The sequence below is a fragment of the Nannospalax galili genome, unplaced genomic scaffold (genome assembly GCF_000622305.1).
Source record: "Nannospalax galili isolate Female #2095 unplaced genomic scaffold, S.galili_v1.0 scaffold612, whole genome shotgun sequence".
Lineage (NCBI taxonomy): Eukaryota > Metazoa > Chordata > Mammalia > Rodentia > Spalacidae > Nannospalax > Nannospalax galili.
In genome coordinates this window covers 2,778,534-2,801,086 of record NW_008333388.1, presented here as the reverse complement: position 1 = coordinate 2,801,086, position 22,553 = coordinate 2,778,534, and the positions used below count along the sequence as shown (strand labels likewise).

Here is a 22,553-nt window from a genome sequence, read left to right as displayed (position 1 = left end):
GCATTAATCATTGCCTACTGTAGAGAGAAGCTTGTCTGACACAGGCTGTTCTCTCCTTTTTTATATCCTTAGAAGCAGACTATAAACACCATCACTTTTTTTTCCCATGTACATGTGTGTGAAAGAGATAGAAAGAGGAGAACTTGTAAAAAAAAAAAAAAGAGTGAAGATGAGGGACTGGAGAGATGGCTCAGCAGTTAGGAGCACATGCTGTTCTTGTAGAGGACCCAGGTTCAGTTCCTAGCACCCACATTGGGTAACTCACAACCACCTATAACTCAAGTTCTATGGAGGTCTAATGCCCTTTTCTGACCCCCGTGGGTATCTGCACATACAAAGCACACAAAAACTCATACAGCCTCACAAACATACACATAAAATAATCTTTTAAAAATTAAGATAAAATGAAAATACCTATAAAGACCTTCCTCAGCAGATCTTTGAGATACTTTCTATATTCTCCTCTTAAAACCAATGCCAAGGAGGCTGGAGAGATGGCTCAGCGGATAAGATCATGTGACTTTTCTTGAGAAGACCTGGGTTCTAATCCCAGCACCCACTTGGCAGCTAACAACTGTCTGTAACTCCAGTTCCAGGGGATCTGACAGCCTTTCTGTCCTTTGTCCACAGGCACTGCACAACGCAGGTGCACTTACCTACATGCAGGCAGTACACACATACACATAAAAATAATAAATAAAATATTAAAAAAAACAATGCCAAGATACATGATCTTCAAGTAGGCCAATCTCTGCTGTTGCCATCTGTCTCCTGGTAAGTGGAGATGGTGTGAGCAGTCATAATTTACCAGCATCCCTAACTTGGCAGCCTCATCACAGTGTCATCCCTCAGCCTTACCCTGACACCACCTAAACATTCTCCATGCCCTGAGCTCACTGTTTGGTCTTTTTGTACAAATCAGTCTCAGTAATATTTCTCCATGTTGTTTCCATTTCAACAAATGAATTGCTGGAATTCTGTAGGGTTCTGTTCACGGCCCACTTCCTGGGCAATTGGTACGTAGAACTTCCATGGCTGGATTGTACTTCTCTACCTGCTCTTCCTCTAGATTCAGAGCTCTTCTGAGTGGTTCCCTTGGAGACCTGAACATCCCCCAAATCTACCACATCTGCTGAAGTTCCAGCCTCAGTGACTGGCGGCATGAATGTTGTTCCAATCACCCACCCCAGATGCCTACTTATTTCTTACTCTTCTTTTCCCTCATGCCACCACAGGGCAGGAAGTGCCTCTTTTCTTGGTTGTGTCCCTAGCGCCTGTTTCAATGCTGGCAAAATACTTGTTGAATCAACAAGACACCTCCCCAGTGGCTCCTTTTTCATTTCAGGGCATGGAAGATAAATGACTATAATAGCACCAGCAGCTTACCAGGCACTTCTCCAGGAAGACACCCTTCATCAACTGTAATACCTGGCCGCCGGGCACAGGGAGGCACACATTCATTCATTTGCACCTCCCTCCTCCCAGCAAGTCTGCAGTGTGGAGAAGAAAGGTCAAGAAAGTGACAGCCAAGCACAGTGGCATGTGCCTGCAGTCCCAGCTGCTTGGGAGGCTGAGGCTGGAGGATCATTTGAGTTCATTAGTTTCAGGTCAACAGTGAGATTCTGTGTCAAATAAAGGATCTTTGTAGAAGACTTACCACCTCCTTCATTTTTTAAAAGAACTGTATCCCTTTGATATTTTATTATGACTCTTAGTTCAGGGGTGATATGTAATACTAAATCTAAACATGGATTACTACTTGAAAATTATAAAAGCACAATTTTTTTGTTTGAGTCATGTAAACTGAATTTAAACTCATCCCCACAGATGACCTAAGTGTCCACTGAGGATTGAGTAGCACTTTTGAGGCCATCAGTGGAAACTAAGACTCAAAGTGCAAGGAGCCAGCTGAGGAGGCCTCACTCAGAGGGGTCTCCTTTAGGAGGGTCTATGATGGGGGACTGCCCTTCTGTTGTCACCCCCAGGACGGAGCCACTTCCACCTGCCATTCTATGAGGAGGACCCCATTTCCTATCTGCCATGAAGCCTAGAAAGTTGCTTAGACCCATCTAGCCATTTAACAGAGGAGCCCTGTTTGGTCAGCACCTATAACGAGGGTGCTCCCTTTCCTCCCCTCCTCTTGTTCTGGGGAGAACAGAAGTGAGGTCTTGGGAAGAAATCATTAATACCATATGAAGATGCCTGGAGCGTGTCTTTGTTCTTGGTAATCTTGAGGCAAAACTGTCAGCTGAAGAGGAAGATGAGGCAATTGAGGGAGTTTTGAAATTTAAACCCAGGACTTCAAGTCTCCACCACTCAGCCCTCCTTTATTTAGGTGAAATAAAGCAGAGACATGCTGCAAAATGTGCATAGGCCATAAAGTCTGGGCAGCTTGCTAACTCCTGTTTCAAAACATGCATATCTGAGCAAACAGGCTTCTAGTAGATTTGCAATGAATACTGCAATGCACTCATGCACACACACATGCACGCACACACACCATACACCCATTCACACAAATACACATGCAGACATACAAATATACATACACAGGTATATATACACACAATATACACACATTTGTACACATTCGCACATACACATAAATACATGTACACACACGTACACAAACATGAATATACATGCACATACATACACAGAGGTGTACAAATATACTTGCTAACCACATTCATATATATTTTAAGCCCTATGGTAATGGTGATTAAAACAAGTCATCACAGATATGCAAACTAATAATATATAATTCACAAGCACAGTTCTTTTCTGGTGGGTTCCAAGTTTATCTTACTTTGTGTCTGATGTTTTGGTTTAAATGAGAATAAACAGCCATTTGGCACCTGTCTAACTGTTGAGTGACAGAGAAGCAGGGAGAGCCCTCTGGTAGGAAGTGCCAAGGTAATTTATTATGTGTACAGTGATACCACAGCAGGCACCGAGATAGGTCAAGTACACCAAGCTCTCTAAGCAGGGTCCGTCATGAGAGTTCACTGGCCTGGGATCCTCAGCAGGGTCTTTTCCCTCTCAGGCATCGAGGTTAACAGCCAGAACTGGTGCCAGGGTGTCCAGCACCTTTGTGTGCTTCAGTCTAGGGGTGTGGAGTGAAAACACAACAGTGCTAAGGAGCCAATGTAGGAAATGTGTTCAGGAGTGAGGTCGTGCGGAGGCCATGTGGGAACAGAAATATGGTTCACACTTGACGTTTACTTCATTGATTGGAGACAGGGTCTCTAGCCCAAGCTGGCCTTGAATTTACTGTACAGTCAAGGTTGACGCTGACCTTGATTCTCCTGCCTTCATCTCCTAAGTACTGGGATTACAGATGTGGGTCACCAAGCTCAGTTTGTGTGGTTCCTGGGGGAAAACCCAGGGTTTTTTGAGAATGCTGGGCAAGCACACTACCAACTGAGCCACAGCCCCACACCACTTTCTCACACAATGGAAACTGACTCAAGAAGGCAAGGCAAAGAGGAAAGAAAAGACACCTGGGGCCAATAAATGTACAAGCCAGAAGACTCCTGTCCACTGGTCGGAGCCCCTGGCCGCCACCATAGTGCAAGGCTGTCCCTTCTCCACCTGCCTCTTAGAAGCTGTCCCTCACATTTTCTGGTCTCAGGACATAATCCAGTGTGGGTTTTTTGTTTGTTTGTTTGTTTTAACTGCTGCTGCTGCTAGTATAGATGGAGTAATCCTTATTAAAATGCTTGGGACCAGAAGTATATTGGATTTTAGAATATTTGCATATCTGTAATCCCAAGCCTACACAGGAAAGTCATTTATGTTTTGTATACCCTTCATACATGTAGCCTGAAGGTGATTTTATGGAATACTTTCCACAAACCTATGTTTTTACTATGAACTGTGGCAGGTCAGGTGTGGCATTTTCCCTAGCACTCAGAAAGTTTCTGACTTTTAGGGTGTGATGGTTTTAATTGTCAACTTGACACAATCCAGAATTGCCTGAGAAGAGTCTCAATGAGGGGTTATCTAGGTCAGGGGGGCCTGTGGGCATGTCTTTGGGGGGTTGTCTTGATTATGCTAATTGAGGTGGGAAGACCCAATCATGGTGGGCAGCGCCATGCCCTGGTTTGGGGCCCTGGACTGTGTAGTGTAGAGGGGGGCGAGCACAAACAGGTAGACGTGTTCATTCCCCTCTGCTCTTGGCTGCTTCAAGCTCCTGCCTTGACATCCCTGCAGTGATGAACTGTGACCTGCAATTGTGAGCCAAATAAATCCTTCCTTCTTTTTTAAAAAATATTTTATTTAATATTTTTATTTTATGTGTATGAGTGTATTGCCTGCATGTATGCGAGTGTACCCATGTTATGCAATGTCACGGAGATCAGAAGAGGGCTTCAGATTCCTCTGGAACTGGAGTTAAGGCTGGTTCATAGCCGCCATGTGGGTTTTGGGACTCGAAACTGGGTCCTCTGCAAGAGTAGTCAGTGCTCTTAAATGTTGAGCCATCTCTCCAGCCCCGAATCCTTCCTTCCTTAAAGGTGTTTTTGGTGGGTTTTTTACCACAGCAACCAGAAGTGAAATGAGGATGCAGAACATTTCAGATTTTGGCTTTTCAGATTTAGGGATGTGCTATGCGTGCATAGCGCATGATTATCAACTACTGACAGGGCGTCCACTCCAGCTAGGAACTATGTTAGATGCCTTACCTCCTCCTGTCAACCCCATGAGTCAGTCTTGTTACTATCTCTATTTTTCCAGATGAGGAAACAGTCCAAAGAAATTTTAAGTGCCTTGGGTAAAATTTCCAAGCCACTAAAATAGTGGTACTGGGTCCTGAGCCTAGGGGATTTGACTGCTACTCTGTGCCCTTCAGAAAGTAAACAAGTAAGACGGTATTTAATGGGGGAGAGTACAAACATATATTAGCATTGGTTGTCAACTTGACAAAATCTAGACTCACCTAGGAGATGGCTCTCTGAGCATATCTGCGAGGGATTGTCTTGATTAAGTTTACCGATGTGGGAAGACCCATCTCAATTGTGGGTGGGACCATTCCCTGAGCAGAGGATGCTGGACTGCATAGAGTGTAAAGGGTGAGCTGAGCACTAGTGTGCATGCACTAATTTACTGTTCTCTGCTCTTGACTGTGGACTTAGTGCAATTAGTTGTTTCAAGTTCCCCCACAATGATGGGCTGCACAGAGGACTGTTAGCTAAATAGACCCCTTCTCCCCTACGTTGCTTTTGTCTGAGTATTTTTATCATAGCACCAGGAAAAGAAAGAAAGTCAGAAACTGATATCAAGTAGTGGGGTCATTGCTGTTATAAACCTGGACTGTGTAGCTCTTAAGCCTTTGGGACTGTTTGGAGGGAAAACTATGGAAGAGTTTGGAACACTGGGCTGGAAAAGCTGCTGAATGTTGTAAGTCTTGTCAGGATGGACTTTAACCTGGGATTGCGATACAAATAAGCCCCTTCTTCCTTCTTCCTTTTTTTTTTTCCTAGTCCTTTTGAAACAGGGTCTCTCTGTAGCCCCATCTGGCCTGGAACTCACTATGTAGACCAGGCTCACCTTGAACTCACAGATATCTGCTTGCCTCTGCCTCTGGGATTAAAAGCGTGGGCTACCACGCCTGGCCCCTTCTTCCTTAAATTGCTTTCTGCATGGATGTTTTTTATCGAAGCAACAGGAAAAGAAACTAAGATAGTCCTTAATATATATCTTACCCTTAAGCGCTAACAACAATCTCACAAGGTAGACATCATTGATTCCCACTTTATAGATGAAAAAACTGAGGCTTAGAGAGATTAAGAAACTTGCCCACATTTCACTCCATGAACAAACCAATTCCATCTCCATGTAAAGTTTGTATTCTTACTGACCCTTTCCAAAGGAAGTTCCCTGGAGTTTAATCGTTTGAATAAAATAATTTAAAATCTCTCCTATGAAAATTTTTAGCTCTGCACAGCACATCCAAACCAAAAAGATATAAAACCAATGTGGAGAGTTTGCGAGCATTTGAAATCAGTGTATTGAAGGAAGGAAACCACTTTAAACTCTGTTTTGTAAATTCTTCTTCAGTTTTAGCTAATCCTATCTTCTAAAGTTCAAAGAAAAAGATGAGCGAGAAAACAATTGTTATTGGCTTAAAATATGGGTTCGCAAATGTAATGGTTTATCTTTGATAGTCTCTCTAAAGTCACTATGATCACAGGAAAGGGGGAGAGTGGAGTGAACACAGTCAGTGGGAACCCAGGGGACCCTATAGATACAGTCCAGCCTGGAATGTTGTGTGTGCACACATATGCATGTATGCATGTGGAGGCCAGACTACAACCTCAGGTGCTGTTCCTCAGGTGTCCTCCATCTTGTTTTGGGTTTTTTTTTTTTATTTTTTTCATTTTATTTATTATGTTTAAATTTTGTGTATATGAGTATATTGCCTACATGTAAGTGCACCCATGTCATGCAATGGCCACAGAGTTCGGAAGAAGGCATTGGATTCCTCTGGAACTGGAGTTACAGACTGTTATTAGACACCATGGGTACTGAGACTCGAACCTGGGTCCTCTGCAAGAACAATCAGTGCTCTTAACCACTGAGACATTCTCTCTAGCCCACCTTGCTTTTTGAGTCAGGGTCTCTCACTGGCCTAGGACTTACTAATTAGGCTAGGCTGGCTACTCAGTGTGCCCCAGGGATCCACATGTCTTCACCTACTCAGCACCAGGATTACAAGCACACTACCACTGCTACACTCCTGTGGGTTTTAGGGATCAAACTGAGGTCATTCTTACAAGGAAAGCACTTTAGTGACTGAACAATGTCCCTATCCTCTAGCCTAGAATATTCTTTAAAGGTTTTGTCATTCAAATTTTCATTTCATGCATGGGGAGTCAGGAACTCCAGGAGATTGAGTGACTGCTAGAGTTGAAACAGGACCCTGAGATCCTCAAGTCTCAAGGCTTTCTACCACAGGATCTCCAAACCACTCTAAATTACATTTTCTTTTTTCTCCTATTCGAACCATCAAGGTAAAAAGAGAAAGATCAAAGAAGCATTTAAAAAAACATCAGGACACTGAGAGTAAAGTGATCCTGGAAAGAGGTGAGGACAGTAATTACAGAGGCTGAAATTAGTAGCCCCTCTTATCCAAGGCAATTAAAGAGTGTAAGCAAGTAATTAAAGACTCAACAAGCAGCTTTCTGAAATCCTCTGCCCAGATAGGACCTCGAAAGCAAGGACTTTTTTTTTTTTGTCTTTTTGAGACAGGGTCTTCCTATAGCCCCAGCTGACCTGGAATGTGCTAGATAGACCAGGCCCACTCACAGAGATCTGCCTACCTCTGCCTCCCAAGTGCTGGGATTAAAGGCGTGGGCTACCATGCCCAGCTAAAAGCAAGGACATCTAACTTCCAAGGACAAGTCCAGTGGGAAACCAAAGGGTATGCTTTATACTCAACAGGGTCAGAAGGAAAGAATGAAGCAAGGTGTCAAAGCTAGGGTCCTCTGATTTCAATTCCAGGGTCCAGGAAATCTAACACCCACCTCTTTAATATTTTTTTAATTTATTTTTTAAATTTTGTGTGTATGCATGTATTGCCTGCATGTAGGTAAGTGCACCCGTGTGGTGCAGTGCCCGTGGACGTCCACCTCTTTAATTTTTGTGAGTTGTTCAAAGGGGATTTTGTTTTCTTGGCTTTCTACTGATGGACAGCACCCCTCAGACCCCTCCCTAGCCTCTGAGAAAAAGCTGCCCTCCACCCAACCCTGGAAATCCCCTACATTGTTCAAAACCTTTCCTGGTACATCTATTCATGGTTTCTATGGAGATGGTCTGGGGCAGAAGAGAAAGGACATTCTGCCCCAGGTAAGCTAGCCAATGGCTGTATAGGTTAAGGCTCTGGAAATCAGCCCTATATTGTTCAAATCTTTTCCTGGTTATTCTGTATATGGTTTCTATAGAAATCCCCTGCTTTGTGTTTTTTGTGGTTTTTATGCTTAAAAGCCCTGTGTTTTTACTGCTCAGGGCTGCAGTACAGCTCCAGAGACTGTCTGTATCCCCAGCCAGTTGGCCTCAATAAAGGGCTTCTTTCTACTGAGATTCAGTGTCCGGGTGGTCAATTCAGGGAATTTTTCGGACCCCGAACATTTTGGGGGCTCATCCGGGATTCCCTGAAAACCCTCGGTCTGTTTTCCTGTCGTTTTCTGTCCTCCGTCTGGCGCCTGGAGACTTCAATTCTGATTCCTCCCATGGTGAGTCTGTTTTGGGTTCTGTTCTGACTGTCTGGACTTCTGGGGGCTCAAAGGAGAGAAACTGGACACAGTATTGCTCTCTGAGCTGAAGGACGGGGGACACCCTGACCCTCCATCTGATTGGTTGACAGTCTGTGGCCTCTGGGGATTTAGTGTCAACTCTAGTTGCTCCCCCAGCAACCATCGAATGCACAGCAATTCCCCAACGCACAGCACTTTTGTTCTGTGTCATCCTGGTTTCAAGTCTTTGTTTCCTGTTTGTCTGGTTCTCATTAGTCTTTGTTTTGGATTAATCCTTTTCTTTTCTATTATGGGTCAGACTCCTTCATCTGAGGAGGCCCCTCCTTGACCAAATTCTCTCTCATTTTAAGAATTTCCAGAAGGCAGCCACGCTCTCTGGAGATACTGTTTATCTGGGAAAATTCCGAACCCTCTGTTCTCTGGAATGGCTGTCTTTTGATATTGGATGACCCTTTAGTGGATATTTTGATATTAACAAGCTTTCTCCCATCCAGGCCGTGATTTTTGGGAATCTAGGACACCTTGACTAGGTCCCATATATTATGGCTTATCTCTACCTCTTGGACAAACCGCCAAAATGGTTAAAGTCCCGTTTCCCATCTACCTCATCAAAACGCTCCCTCTGTCTCTGGGTCCTCGTTGGACTCTTCCCCAGCCTCACTCGCCTCCTGTCCTCCCCTCTTCAACTGAGGATTCTCTCTTGGATCCTCCTTACGCACGTTCCCCAACCACTCCCCCTCCCTCTCCAGTATCTTCTCTAGCCTCTCCATCTTCTCTGGTCTCTCCAGCACCATCTTCAGCCTCTTCATCTTCTCCAGCCTCTCCTCCTTCCCCAACCACCCCTCCACTCCTCACCCCTCCCCATACATGTTCAGGTCAGTCCTATAGGACTGAAGAAACTCCTGCTGTCCTTCCCCTCCAGGCTTTGGCCCCACCAGACCCCTCTAGCCATAGTTTTCTTGTCTATACTCCCTTTTCAACTAGTGATCTTTACTAGTTGGAAATTGCAAAATCCTCCTTTTTCTGAGAAACCGCAGGCCTTAACTGGGCTGTTGGAGACAATATTCCTTACTCACCAACCCACATGGGATGATGTCCAGCAACTCCTCCTCACTCTCTTCACCATGTACCCAGATCCTCTCAGAAGCCTGGAAACGGGTGCCGTCTGAAAACAGCCAATACACGAGGATCTGAGGGGAACTGAGGAAGCCTTTCCTCAACACCACCCCAGATGGGGCTCCAACACCCCTGAAAGTAGGGAGGCACTCAAACTCTATCACCAGATTCTTATGGGGTTCTCCAGGCTGCTGCCAAAAAGCCTACAAATTTGTCAAAAGTCAGTCAGGTTTTACAGGGACAGAAAGAAGCTCCAGCACAATTTCTGGAAAGGCTTATGGAGGCTTATAGAACCTACACTCCTATTGACCCTGAGGCACCGGAGAACCAACAAGCCATAAACATATCCTTTGTGACTCAATCAGCAACTGATGTCCATAAAAAATTGCAGAAGCTGGACGGTTTCAAAGGCAAGAGTCTCTCTGAATTACTTGAAATAGCCCAAAAACTTTTTAACAACTGTGAGACCCAGGAAGAACTTGAGGAATGTCGTACCTGAAAACTGGCCTGAGCCCTGGCACTAAGAGAAGGAGAATGCCCTCCAAGAAAATGTCCTCTGGGAAAACAGAACTGGCAGACTGGACCACCTACCAAAAACAGCCCTCTCAAGAGAGACCAATGTGCCTACTGCAAGGAGATGGGACACTGGATTCAAGATTTCCCTCGACATCATAAAGGAGTTCAAAAGGTACTTGAATTAAATGACTGAGGGGGTCAGGGCTCGTCTTCCCTCCCTGAGCCCAGGCTAACCCTAAAAGTGGGAGGGAGGCCTATTGACTTTTTGGTTGACAATGGCACTACCTTATCAGTTCTAAAGAAGCCCCTTGGCCCCCTGGCTGCACGACGGCACACTTACATTCAAGGAGTTGCAGGTAGCCGCTCTTATCCTTGGACCACTCAGAGAACTGTTAATTTGGGCACAGGGCAGATTCAGCATTCTTTCATGGTTATTCCTGACTCTCCCTACTCTCTATTGGACAGAGACTTGCTAATTAACTTGGGGCCTCAATCCATTTTGACAAAGATAAGGTTAATGTAAAGACCATCAGATTCGTTCTCACCCTGCAAGCTGAAGACGAATACAGCCTTCATGAAGGGCCCCCTCAGGACAAATCACCATCCCTAACTGCTAAATTGATACAGGAGATCCCTGAGGTCTGGGCTGAAGGAAATCCCCCAGGATTTGCAGCTCACTGACCACCCATGGTGATCTCTCTGGAGGCCCAGTCTGGTAACGGCAATACCCAATATCTTTTGAATCACACGCCTTTATGTGGATCTACCTTAAAAGACTCCAGGAATCTGGTATTTTGATCCCCAGTCAGTCCCCTTGGAATACCCCCCTGCGCCCCATGAAGAAACAGGGAACTAATGACTATAGACCTGTGCAAGATCTGAGGGAGGTAAATAAGAGAGTCATGGACATACACCCCACTGTGCCTAATCCTTATACCCTCCTGAGCTCCCTAGCCCCTGACAGGATCATTTATACAGTCCTGGATTTGAAAGATGCCTTTTTCAGTATCCCTTTGGACAAAGGGAGCCAACCCATCTTTGCCTTTGAATAGCAAAATCCTGAAGAAGGGTTCATTGGCCAACTGACCTGGGCCAGACTTCCGCAAGGATTCAAGAACTCTCCCACCATCTTTGACGAGGCCCTACATGAGGACCTCTGAGGGTTTCAAACTGCCCACCCCCAGATTTCTCTTCTGCAATAGGTAGATGATTTGCTCCTTGCCTCCTCTGATTGCCCCTCCTGCCTAGAGGCTACAAAAGACTTATTGAAGGAGCTTCAATGCCTGGGGTACAAGGTGTCAGCTAAAAAGGCACAAATTTGCCAGGAGGAGGTACAGTATCTGGGGTTTTTATTGGAAGGGGGTATGCTCAGGCTCTCCTCTGCAAGAAAGAAGGCTATTCTGGACATAGAGGCAAGTCAGAGAGATCCTAGGGTCAGCTGGATATTGTCACCTATAGATACCTGGTTTTGCAGAACTGGCCAGGCCTCTATACGAAGTAACAAGGGGGGGGGCCCTCGGCATTTTCCTGGGGAGAACAACAGCATGCTTTTGATAACCTAAAACTGGCTCTCACTTCTGCACCAGCCCTAGCCCTGCCAGACATCTCAAGGCCCTTCTACCTTTATGTAGATGAATGGCTAGGTGTAGCAAAGGGAGTACTTGCTCAGACTTTGGGCCCCTGGAAGAGACCTAGTGGCCTACCTCGCAAAGAAATTAGACTCAATGGCAGCTGGATGGCCAGCCTGTCTGAAGATTATAGCGGCCACTGAAGTCCTGGTTAAGGATGCTGATAAGTAACAACTGATTGTGACTACCTCCCATGCTATTGAAGGGGTATTGAGGGCCCCACCTGATTGCTGGCTCACAAATGCAAGACTAACTCATTACCAGTCTCTCCTACTAGACATGCCCCACCTGACATATGCAGTGACCAGTGCCTTAAACCCTGCATCCTTGCCCCTGACACTGAGTCTAAGACAACTGTGTGTCACGATTGTTCTGAATTGCTGCAGCATGTCTGGGGAAGCCGACCTGATCTCACCGACATACCATGGAAGAACCCTGACTTGGAGATGTATGCAGACAGGAGTAGTTACATAAAAGATGGAGTCAGGTATGCAGGGACAGCAGTGGTCACTCAGAAGAACATTCTATGGCAGAAGCCCTACCAAAAGGAACCTCTGCTCAAAAGGCTGAATTGATAGCCTTGATTCAGGCACTAAGACTGGGAGAGGGTAAGACCGTCAACATTTACACTGACAGTAGGTATGCTTTTGCCACTGTTCATGTGCATGGAGCCATCTATAGAGAAAGAGGTCTCCTGACATCAGAGGGAAAGACTATCAAAAATAAATACGAGATCAGCGACTTGTTAAGAGTTATATGGATGCCCAAATGAGTGGCAGTTATTCACTGCCCAGGACACCAAAAAAATAACACTCCTGAGGCCGGAGGGAATCACAAGGCAGATCAAGTTGCTAAGGAAATAGCAGATCTACTTCCAAGCTGCCCTTCTAGCCCTGCCAAATCCTACGTGACCTGAAAAGCCTTCACACATAGAAGAGGATGACAAATATTTCCAGACAATTCCAAATGGGTATGTCTCCTTGGGATGGAGACACACTTCAGAAGGCAAGGTCATCCTCCCCTGTCGCCTGGGGGAGATGCTAGTTTGCCAGCTCCATGAAGGAACCCACATTACCTCCAGATGCATGGCATGCCAGATGACTAATGCCTACCCAAAAATCGATAAATCCTCAGGAAAACGTGAATGAGGAACTGCCCCTGGAGTCCACTGGGAAGTAGACTTTACTGAGGTAAAGCCAGGACATTTTGGATATAAATATTTACTGGTTTTTGTAGACACTTTTTCAGGTTGGGTAGAAGCCTTTCCCACCAAGAAGGAGACAGCGACCATAGTTGCCAAGAAATTATTGGATGAAGTCATTCCCAGGTTTGGTGTGCCCTTAATGTTAGGATCTGACAATGGACTGGTATTCATCTCTCAGGTAATACAGGCTTTAACAAAGGCCCTGGGGACAGATTGGAAACTACATTGTGCATACCATCCCCAGAGTTCAGGACTGGTAGAAAGGATGAATCGGACTATGAAAGAGACCTTGACTAAATTAACCCTAGAATCTTGTGCAGACTGGGTGCCTCTCCTCCCTTTTGCCCTCCTGAGGGTTAGAAATTCCCCCTATATCCAAGGAGTTACTCTTTTTGAAATTCTTTTTGGGAGACCTCCTCCCCTGGTCCCGAGATTAAGATCAGAATTATTGGCTGAAATATCTAATCAAAATCGTTCAGTCTGTTAGGGCATTGCAGGTTGTACAGGAGCATCTCCACCCACTGATCCAGCACACGCATGAACTGCCTCCAGCCACTCCACATCCTTATAGACCTGGAGACCTTGTCTGGATAAAACAACATCAAAAGGAGACACTGGCCCCTCAATGGAAAGGACCATTCACTGTGATCCTGACGACTCCCACAGCAATAAAGGTGGACAGACTGCGCACCTGGATTCACCCACCACTCCCACGCCAAGCCTGCTCAGGTAGATCAAGAAAAATGGAAGATCCAACCTCACCCAGAAGACCCCCTAAAACTCCAACTGGTAAAAGACTGTCCACCTACCACAACCCCACTATAGTTATGACTCTGTTCTTCTTAATTCTACCCCTTGGGACTGATCCCCAGGGAATTTACCAACCTATGTCTGAAGATTATCTGACACACAAACAGGAAAAACTGTCATGGAAGTTACACCTCCGAACCCTCAGATCGCTCCTCAGTTTAGAACTGATCTGTGTTCCTTATGGCCAACGCTGGGCTCTTTAAAACAACTGGCAGCTCACAGTATCTATGGGGGATCATTTGGGGGATCAGCAGCGATAGCAATGTCAGGAGCATCTGGACAAACATCCCTTCTTGCTACTGGATGCAGAGCCAGCACCATAGATGCAGAAAAGACCTTGGGAACAGCTTTCTACGCATGCCCAGCAAACACTGGGACTGATTGTGATGATGAGGGAAGTTATCTCTGTGCCCACTGGGGATGTGAAACCTGGGCCCCAATGTTCCTTAAACAAAAAGATCCATACCTTGATATCAAATTGGAGAAAAATAAGTCCTGCTCAGTTCCCAGGACCTGCAACCCACTTACTATAACCCTAAAGAAATGGGATATTTTTGCTGCAGACCAAAAATGGGATATGGGTCGCACATGGGGACTAAGAGCCTATGTGTCTGGTATGGACCCCAGAACCCTCTTCACAATTCAAAGATTCCCAAGAACCATACTGCCTAGAACCATAGGGCCACTGGCGGAGCTCAAGCCAGATTTTCCCCCACCTTCCTCGGGGGCCTCTGGGTCAAACACACCCAACTACAAGGCCAATACCTTTAAAGGATAAAGACTCCCCCCTCTTTCTGGAGGGAGAGCCTTTTATAAATACTATGAAGTCCCCTTTTCAATATTTAAATAGCACACGCCCTGAGATGACCAGGGATTGTTGGCTCTGTCTGGATCCCTGACCACTGTATTATGTAGGATTTGCCCTTACTGTAACAAGAAAAGAATTAAAAACAGTCCCCATGAATGATACTGCTGCTTGCCCCTGGGAAACTACCTTTGCCTTAGGAGACCTACAGGGCAAAGGGACTTGCTTCATTTCAAAAGGCTATCCGTTGGCCGCCTCCCCTTACCTTGAAGTTCGTAATCAGTCCTATACCCTACCTGAGGACACTTGGCCTGTAAGAGTTACTCAACTGCTTACTGCCCCCCAATCTGGTTTGCTTGTTCCTCTGGCTTAACTCCTTGCCTGCACCCCAGGTACTTCATAGGAAGACAAGAATTTTGTGTCCTGGTACATGTCATGCCCCAGGTATATTACTATGGGGGGGGTGTGCAGGTAGACACCATATGGGTCTCTCCCAACCCGATAGGGTGGCAGCCACTGCCATTCTAGTTCCTCTCCTCATGGGGACAGGGATAGCTGGGTCTGCCACCATCAGGATGGCAGCCTGGGTCACAAGTGACCGCAATTTAAAAATCTTGAGTGAACAGGTCGATAAAGATATTAGAAGATTACATGCTACTGCTTCCTATTTGGAGCAACAAGTGGACTCATTAGCTATGGTAGTCCTACAAAACAGAAGAGGCCTCGACTTACTTTTTCTCAAAGAAGGTGGACTTTGTATGGCTCTGGGAGAAACATGTTGGGTTTTTGTGGTTTTTTTTTTTTTTTTTTTTTGAGACAGGGTCTCCCTGTAGCCCCAGCTGTCCGGGAACTCACTATGTAGACCAGGTTGGCCTTGAACTCACAGAGATCCGCCTGCCTCCCGAGTTGTTTTTATGCTAACCATTCAGGTGTGATCAGGGACACCTGGCTTAGAAGGAGTTCCCAGAGTTGGTTTGAGTCTCTCTTCTCCTGGTCACCATGGTTTACCACCCTTATCACTGCTTTGGTACATCCCCTCTTAATTCTTCTGGCTCTGTTGACTTTTGGACCCTGTATCCTTAATGCTCTAGTTAAGTTCCTCAAGCAATGCATTTCCACTGTCCAACTTATGGTCATGAGAACTTACTATAACCCCTTAGGAAATACAGATGAATCAATGGTTTGATTCAAAAGGGCTTTCTAAAACAAAAGGGGGGAATGAAGGAGAGTGCCCCTCAGACCCCCTCCCTATCCTCTGAGAAAAAGCTGCCCTCTGCCTGACTCTGGAAATACCCTCCATTGTTCAAACCCTTTCCTGGTATATCTGCTCATGGTTTCTGTGGGAATGGTCTGGGGCAGAAGAGAAAGAACGTTCTGCCCCAGGTAAGCTAGCCAATGGCTGTATAGGTTAAGGCCCTGGAAATCAGCCCTATACTGTTCAAATCTTTTCCTGGTTATTCTGTATATGGTTTCTATAGAAATCCCCTGCTTTGTGGTTTTTTGTGGTTTTTATGCTTAAAAGCCCTGTGTTTTTACTGCTTGGGGTCACAGTACAGCTCCCGAGACTGTCTGTGTCCCCAGCTGGATGGCCTCAATAAAGTGTTTCTTTCTACTGAGATTCAGTGTCTGAGTGGTCAATTCAGGGAATTTTTTGGACTCCGAACACTACAATTATGAGATCTTGTTTGTATGTATAAAGAGTGGAATTCACAATGGAGACAGAAGGAGGCTTATATCACAACACTAGCAAACTCGCTGGGAATGGGCTCAGGAGTGCCACTACTGTCATGGTCCCTCTCCTTGTCTCCTTGACCCATCTCAGAGAACCTTCCCACTCTGTTTCTCCCTCTCCCTCTCCCTCTCCCTCTCCCCCCTTCCCTTCCTTTCCCTTCCATAGGCAGAAACAAGCTACAAGTTCTTCCCTGATCTCAAGCAGCCTGGTGTCTGCTAACACCACACCTCCAGGGTCTCACCTCTCTCTACAAGCCCATCAAAGCTTCTCCCCTAAGAGACAGCTCTGTCCTTCCCTAGAGGGCTTCGGGAGGCAAGCTGTTAAGAGTTGAAAGTATTGAAAATCTTTGAAGTTTAAAGGAGAGAAGCACATCGAGGTTGTTGTGTTTTTCAGTTGTTCTGTGTGGCACGGACTGTTACAACTAATAGGGATTTCTTAATATGTATAAAAATTTCCCAGGAAGTCTTGGCAATTTCAAGGCATCTGTGATCAGATCTAAGCTTGATTCCCATCTTTTCGCACACCAAGAACTGTCTAGATGAAGCATTGTAACTCAGGGACCTTCTGGGAGTCTGGTGTAGAACTGAGGACCCAAGAGTAAGTTGACTTTCAAGCTCACACTTGTTAAACAGGAATTGGGCAAGCTCACAGGCTATGTGTAAATTAGAAGCCAGATCCTTGAGGATGTTTCTCCCTTAGATAAAGCCCCGTCTGCTGTCCTTAAGGAATGGCAGACAGAAGGGAAGGTGGTCTTTTCAGCTGAGAGCCAGGGCCCTGGGGGCTGGCTTAAGGAATATTCATATATATAAATATGTTGGAATTAAAGGCCTGCTCCATCACACCCAGCCTTCATATATATATTTGGCCTTTTTGAGACAGGGTCTCCCTGCAGCCCCAGCTGTCCTGGAACCCATTATATAGACCAGGCTGGCCTCGAACTCACAAAGATCCGCCTGCCTCTGCCTCCCAAGTGCTGGGATTAAAGGCATGTGCCACCACGCCCGGCAAAGTTTTATTAGAAATTTTGTAGCAAAATAAAAAGTAGTTACTGAGAATACTGTTTTATCTCATTCAGCAGATCAGTGTCCATTCATGTCAATTCCCACTGCACCAACGCTCCAGGGAATAACGTGGAAGCTCAGCTCTCATCAAGGCCCAGAAGGGACAACGCTTACTGGGCTTGTATGGAATACAGAAACGATTCCTGCTACTTTAATATGTAGAAAGTTGAAAGTCCATGAAAAAAAGACAAGAACTGCTGTCCTTCTCTTTCCAAGTCACTGTTTTTTGCTCTTGATTCTAAATATTACAGTATTCCCATGCATACCGCTGTGTTCATTTAAACTTCTGTGCTCGCTTCCTTTCCAGACCTTTCCATTTAACAAAGCTTTACCTTCTCCAGTTACCACACCTCCCATTTTCCCCAGGAAAGGTGCAAGAAATCTGAAGTTGTTCCAGTCTCAGTCCCCTGGTCAGAGGTTTGGGGCGTGTCACTTTATTTTTGTAAAAAAATTATATTTGTTTTTATTTATGTGTATGAGTGCTTTGCCTGTACATATGTAAGTACACCCATGTGGTGCAATGCCTGCGGAGACCAGAAGAAAGTGTTGGATCCCATAAAACTGGAGTTACAGATGGCTGTTAGCTGCCTTGTGGGTGCTGGGAACCGAACCTGGGTCTTTCATTAGCACTCTTCACTGCTGAGCCATCTCTCTAGCCCTGAGTGTTATTTTCAGTTGTTGGAGTTAGCTCCGGCTTTCCCAAGTTTCCCCTGCTAACCCATTTTCTGGTTCCTCTGAAACTCTTCCCCCAGAAACCTGTTAAAATGATACCCAAGCTTTCTCTTAAAGGAACTCAGCAGTTCATCCTTGGGAGTCACTTGGAATGAGTCTACCATGAAAAGCCACCTCATGAGCCCCTCTGTCAAAGTGTCCCCCCTTCCTCGGGAGGGCTAATGTCCTCCTCACCCCGCCTCTTCAGCGCCCCCCCCCCCCCCCCTTTCCGCCCCCCCCCCCCCCCGCATTTCTTTACTTTCACAACGGTTCAGGCATCTCCTGCCTGGCCCCTTCCCTCCCAGGTCTGAAGCCTACAGGAGGGCAAACTGCCACTGTGGGGAAAGAGGGCCTGACACAGCCTTGTAGCCCGAACAGCCAGGTTGTCAAAGGCCAGCACACCACAGACATGAGTCAAAAATCACAGTATAGGGGGGCTGGAAAGATGGCTTAGCGATTAAGAACACTGGTTGTTCTTGTAGAAGACACAGGTTCAATTCCCAGTATCCACATGGCAGCTAACAACTGTCTGAAACTCCAGTTCCAGGGGATCTGACGGCTTCTTCTGTCCTCCGAGGGCATTGCACGACATGGGAGCACTTACCTACATGCAGGCAAGACACACATACACATAAAATAAAAATAATACGTAAAATATTTTTTAAAAATCACAGTATAGTTCTGGGGGGATTTAATTATGTTCTTTATCAAAACTACCAAATGTATGTAGTAATTATAATTAGTATATTTATAAAATCAAAAGTAGATGAGTATAATCACACATTTAGTAAAAGCTAATTGTTCTCTACCATTAATTCACCCTAATTTCTCTTCCAGCCTTAATTAACACAACTTATGGTTTAATTAATTAATTAATGTACTTATTTATTTTAGTGTTTTTGAGACAGGGTCTTGCCCTAGTCTAGCCCTGGCTAGCCTGGAACTTGTAATGACCCTCATTCTCTCTCTGCCTCTCCAGTGCTGGGGTTCCAGATTTGCAGCACCAAACCCAACAACTTTTTAACATCTTTGTTTTATTTGGTTTTGTTTTTTGAGGGAGGGTCTCATGTAGCCTAGGTTGGCCTCAAACTTGCTATGTAGCTGAGGGTGACCTTGATCCTCCAGCTTCATCCTCCCTAATACTGGGGTTACAAGTATGTGTCACCATGACCAGTTTGTGCAGCACAGGGAATGGAACCCTGGGCCTCGTGCACTAAACAAGCACTCTACCAAAGGAGCTACAACTCCAGCCTTCCACTTTGAAATGTTTGATGAATACTGAACTTCAGCCGTCTCTGCTAGTGTTTGACAGATAGCTAATGTCAAAAGCCACAGAATTTAAGTGTTTTTTTAAGCAGGAGAACATTTGATTGTGCTGATAATTTCTAAGCATACATCACCACATCAACTTTTATTTTTATTTATTTTTTTTATTATTTATTTATTTATTTATTTATTATTTATTTTTTGGTCTTTTTGAGACAGGGTCTCCCTGTAGCCCCAGCTGTCCTGGAACTCACTGTGTAGACCAGGCTGGCCTTGAACTCACAGAGATCCGCCTGCCTCTGCCTCCCAAATGCTGAGTTTAAAGGCGTGCGCCACCACACTCGGCCCTAACATCAACTTTTATTATCTTCAATTTCATTCATATTCCCCTCCCCACCCCCGCCTCTCCTTCCTCCCTTCCTCATCTCTCCCCACCTTCTGGTGTTTTGAGTCAGATCTTACACTAGCCCAGGCTGGCCTAGGCTGATCTGGAACTCAAGGTGATCCTTCTGCCTCAGCGTTCTGTGTGCTGGAATTATAGGAGTGAACCACCACCTCTGGCATGGATTCTCCCCTGCCTTCTCTCTTCCTCCTTGCCTGGGGGAGTGAGGGTGGGTGTGGGAGGAGGTAGATGTGGAAGAGGGTGTAGGGGCAGTGTCTGGGGGTTGGAAACCAGTCAGAAACACTTTACAGTGGCCCCTGTGATAAGGCTCTTGTGCTCTTTTTGGCAATTCACAGTTTCATGGGTAACTTTCCTGCTTTGCTCCAAGCTCCACTGTCCCTGGAGGTGTCTGCACAGGTCTACAAGGAGCTGCCTCCAGTCCAAGAAAATGTGCCTTCAAAACACATGTGGCTCTATTTTAAGAAGTTCATCCCTCGCTCTCATTCTCTCTCTCTCTTTTTTTTTTTTTTTTTAATGCAGCACTTGAAAATACAGTTAAGCATAAGGTAACAGAGTTTTCAAGTGGAGCTGTGAGAGTGGTTTACTCCTGAGGGCATGCGGATTATCTCACCAATGACAGCCATTTGATATTAATTCTCCTGGAGTGTGTCTTCAGCATCTCTCTAAGTGTTTATTACAATCTATGCACTGTTTATTTTACTCAGATTCCCTTCTACTTTGCGCCAAAAACTCTCATAACATAATAAAATGGATCCCCTGGGGTCCAAACCACAATTTAGGAAGCTCTGCTATGAATTAATCATGCTTCCTCATCACAATTACTGATTTTATTATGTTGCAAATAGCCACTTTTTAAATTAGAGACAGAAAAACTTTCAGTTTAGTTTTCTGGAGTCATTTATTTACTTATTTATTTTTGAGGTAGGAGCTCATGTAGCCCAGGCTGGCTTTGAACTGAGCCTCCTGCCTCTACTTCTTGAGTGCTGGGATTACAGATATACACCACCTTGTCCGGTTTGTGTGGTGCTGGGGATCGAACCCAGGGCTTTGGGCATGCTAAGCCAGCACTCTACCAACTGGGCTACATGCTCAGCCCTCTGCAGTCACTTTAAATGCAATTTTGTAACCACACACCACTGGCAGCGGGGGTGTTGGGGAAGCACACCTTGCTGTTAGGGCCAGGACTCTGCTTTAGAGAGGAACAATTTCCCCAAAGCCAGAGGACTCACAGTAGAAAAAAGACCAAGGATAAGAATATTACCTCTAGAAGGAGGTTAGTGAGAGAGGGGAACGTGGTGAATATGATCAGCGCACACTACAAGTATGAAAATGTGACACTAAAGCCTGTTATGTATAATTAATATATGCTAATAAAGCATTTTAAAAAGCACATACGTTCTGTATTGTAGAGTTTCATATACACAGATCTATCTAGTCTCCTTTTTAAAAAGAGCAGATGCCTGTAATCCCATCACTGAAGGAGTTCAAGCTGGTCTACGTAGTGAATTCCAGGCCAGCCTGGATTATGTGCTGTCCGTGTCCTAAATGTTTTTCTTTCCCTTAATGTCCTTGCTTAAATTGACATTAAAAACCTTTTCTTGGACTGGCCAGATGGCACAGCATATAAAAAAGCTCGCTGCGCAAGCAGTGGCCTGAATTAGATCCCAGAACCCACATAAAAGTAGAAGGGAATTGACTCCACAAAGTTGTCCTCTGACCTCCACACATGTCCCATGACACACATGCCCACACAGACATGCATAAACATATGATAATAATTAAAAACTGCATTTCTTAATAAATTCCAACTCCACCTTATAAAAATATAAATAAAATAAGTAACATCAGATAGGAAAAACAAAGGCTTAGAAAGATTAAAGAATATCTTCAAAGTCCCACAGCTCATTTAGGGTCGGGGCACAAAGATATTTATTATTGTGTATAAGTGCCTTGCCTACATGTATGTGAGTGCACCCGTGTTGTTCAATGCCTATGGAGGTGAGAAGAGGGCATCAGATCTCCTGGAACTGTAGTTACAGACAGTTGTTAGCCACCATGTGAGTGCTGGAAACTGAACCTGGGTTCTCTGCAAGAACAGTCAGTACTCTTAACCACTGAGCCATCTCTCCAGCCCCTGTAGTAGTATTTCAGATAGAGTCTCATGTAGCCCAGGCTGGGCTCAAACTTGCTATGCAGCTGAAGATGACCTTGAACTTCTGGTCCTCTGCCTCTACCTCCCAAGTGCTAAGATTACAGGCATGCACCCCACCATGAGGAGTTTTCTGCCGTAGTGTGGATGGAACCCAGGGTTTCTTGCAAAATGATCACTCTACCAACTGAGCTACATCCCCAGCCCCAGACACAGATTTAAACAACCACTTCATGATTCTGACTTAAAAAAATTCAATTTCACCAACAGGATTAGGGATTGGGCCGTTTTCATCATTTATGGTGCTGTGTGTTTCCCACAAAGACTTACCAGTGACTGTGCTTTTTTCAGTCTGGCTCTGTCCTGAAGCTTAGTTTTCTTATCTCGAATCTGCCGCTTGAAGTCTGGAGTCACTTCAGGTCTTTTCCTCCTTCTGTAAAATTGCAAGGCAGTGAGAAAACGATAGACAATCATTTTAAGACTTAGGCAGTTTGCGTAGCTGTTTGTTCATTTGACTTCTGTTGGCTCTGATTTAAAAGGTTGTCCACTCAACCAGAAATACGTCAATGCCTGTCTAGAGAGAACCAGTTCAATCAGCCCTGTCACACAAGGGAGTACTATGCACTGGAGAAAGGAAGGCAAAATGTTTCTTTATACAATGACACATGAAGAAAGAGAAGCAGGTTGGGGGAGCAGCTGGAGAGATGGCTTAGGGGTTAAGAGCACTGGCTGCTCTTGTAGAGGATCTGGGTTTGATTCCCAGCACCCATGTGGCAGCTAACAGTCATCTGCAACTCTAGTTCTAAGGGATCGGATGTCCTCTTCTGACCTCTTTGAGCATTGTACAACATGGGTGCACTTACATACATGCAGGCAATACACTCATACATATAAAAT

General features: G+C 45.2%; 1 protein-coding gene across 7 annotated transcripts in view; it reads right to left on the bottom strand.

The window, feature by feature from the left end:
* Positions 1 to 22,553, bottom strand: part of Fbxo16 (F-box protein 16) — a 79,416-nt gene that overhangs the window by 7,602 nt on the left and 49,261 nt on the right. For 5 of the 7 annotated variants that reach the window (XM_008828126.3, XM_008828128.3, XM_008828125.3 and 2 more), the window contains exon 7: positions 21,987 to 22,089. In XM_008828126.3, coding sequence (XP_008826348.1) covers positions 21,987 to 22,089 — 103 coding nt within the window. Of the gene's footprint in view, positions 1 to 9,331; positions 9,421 to 21,986; positions 22,090 to 22,553 lie in introns of all 7 variants that reach the window. The other 2 variants (XM_029561128.1, XM_008828127.3) reach the window with 1 other exon arrangement.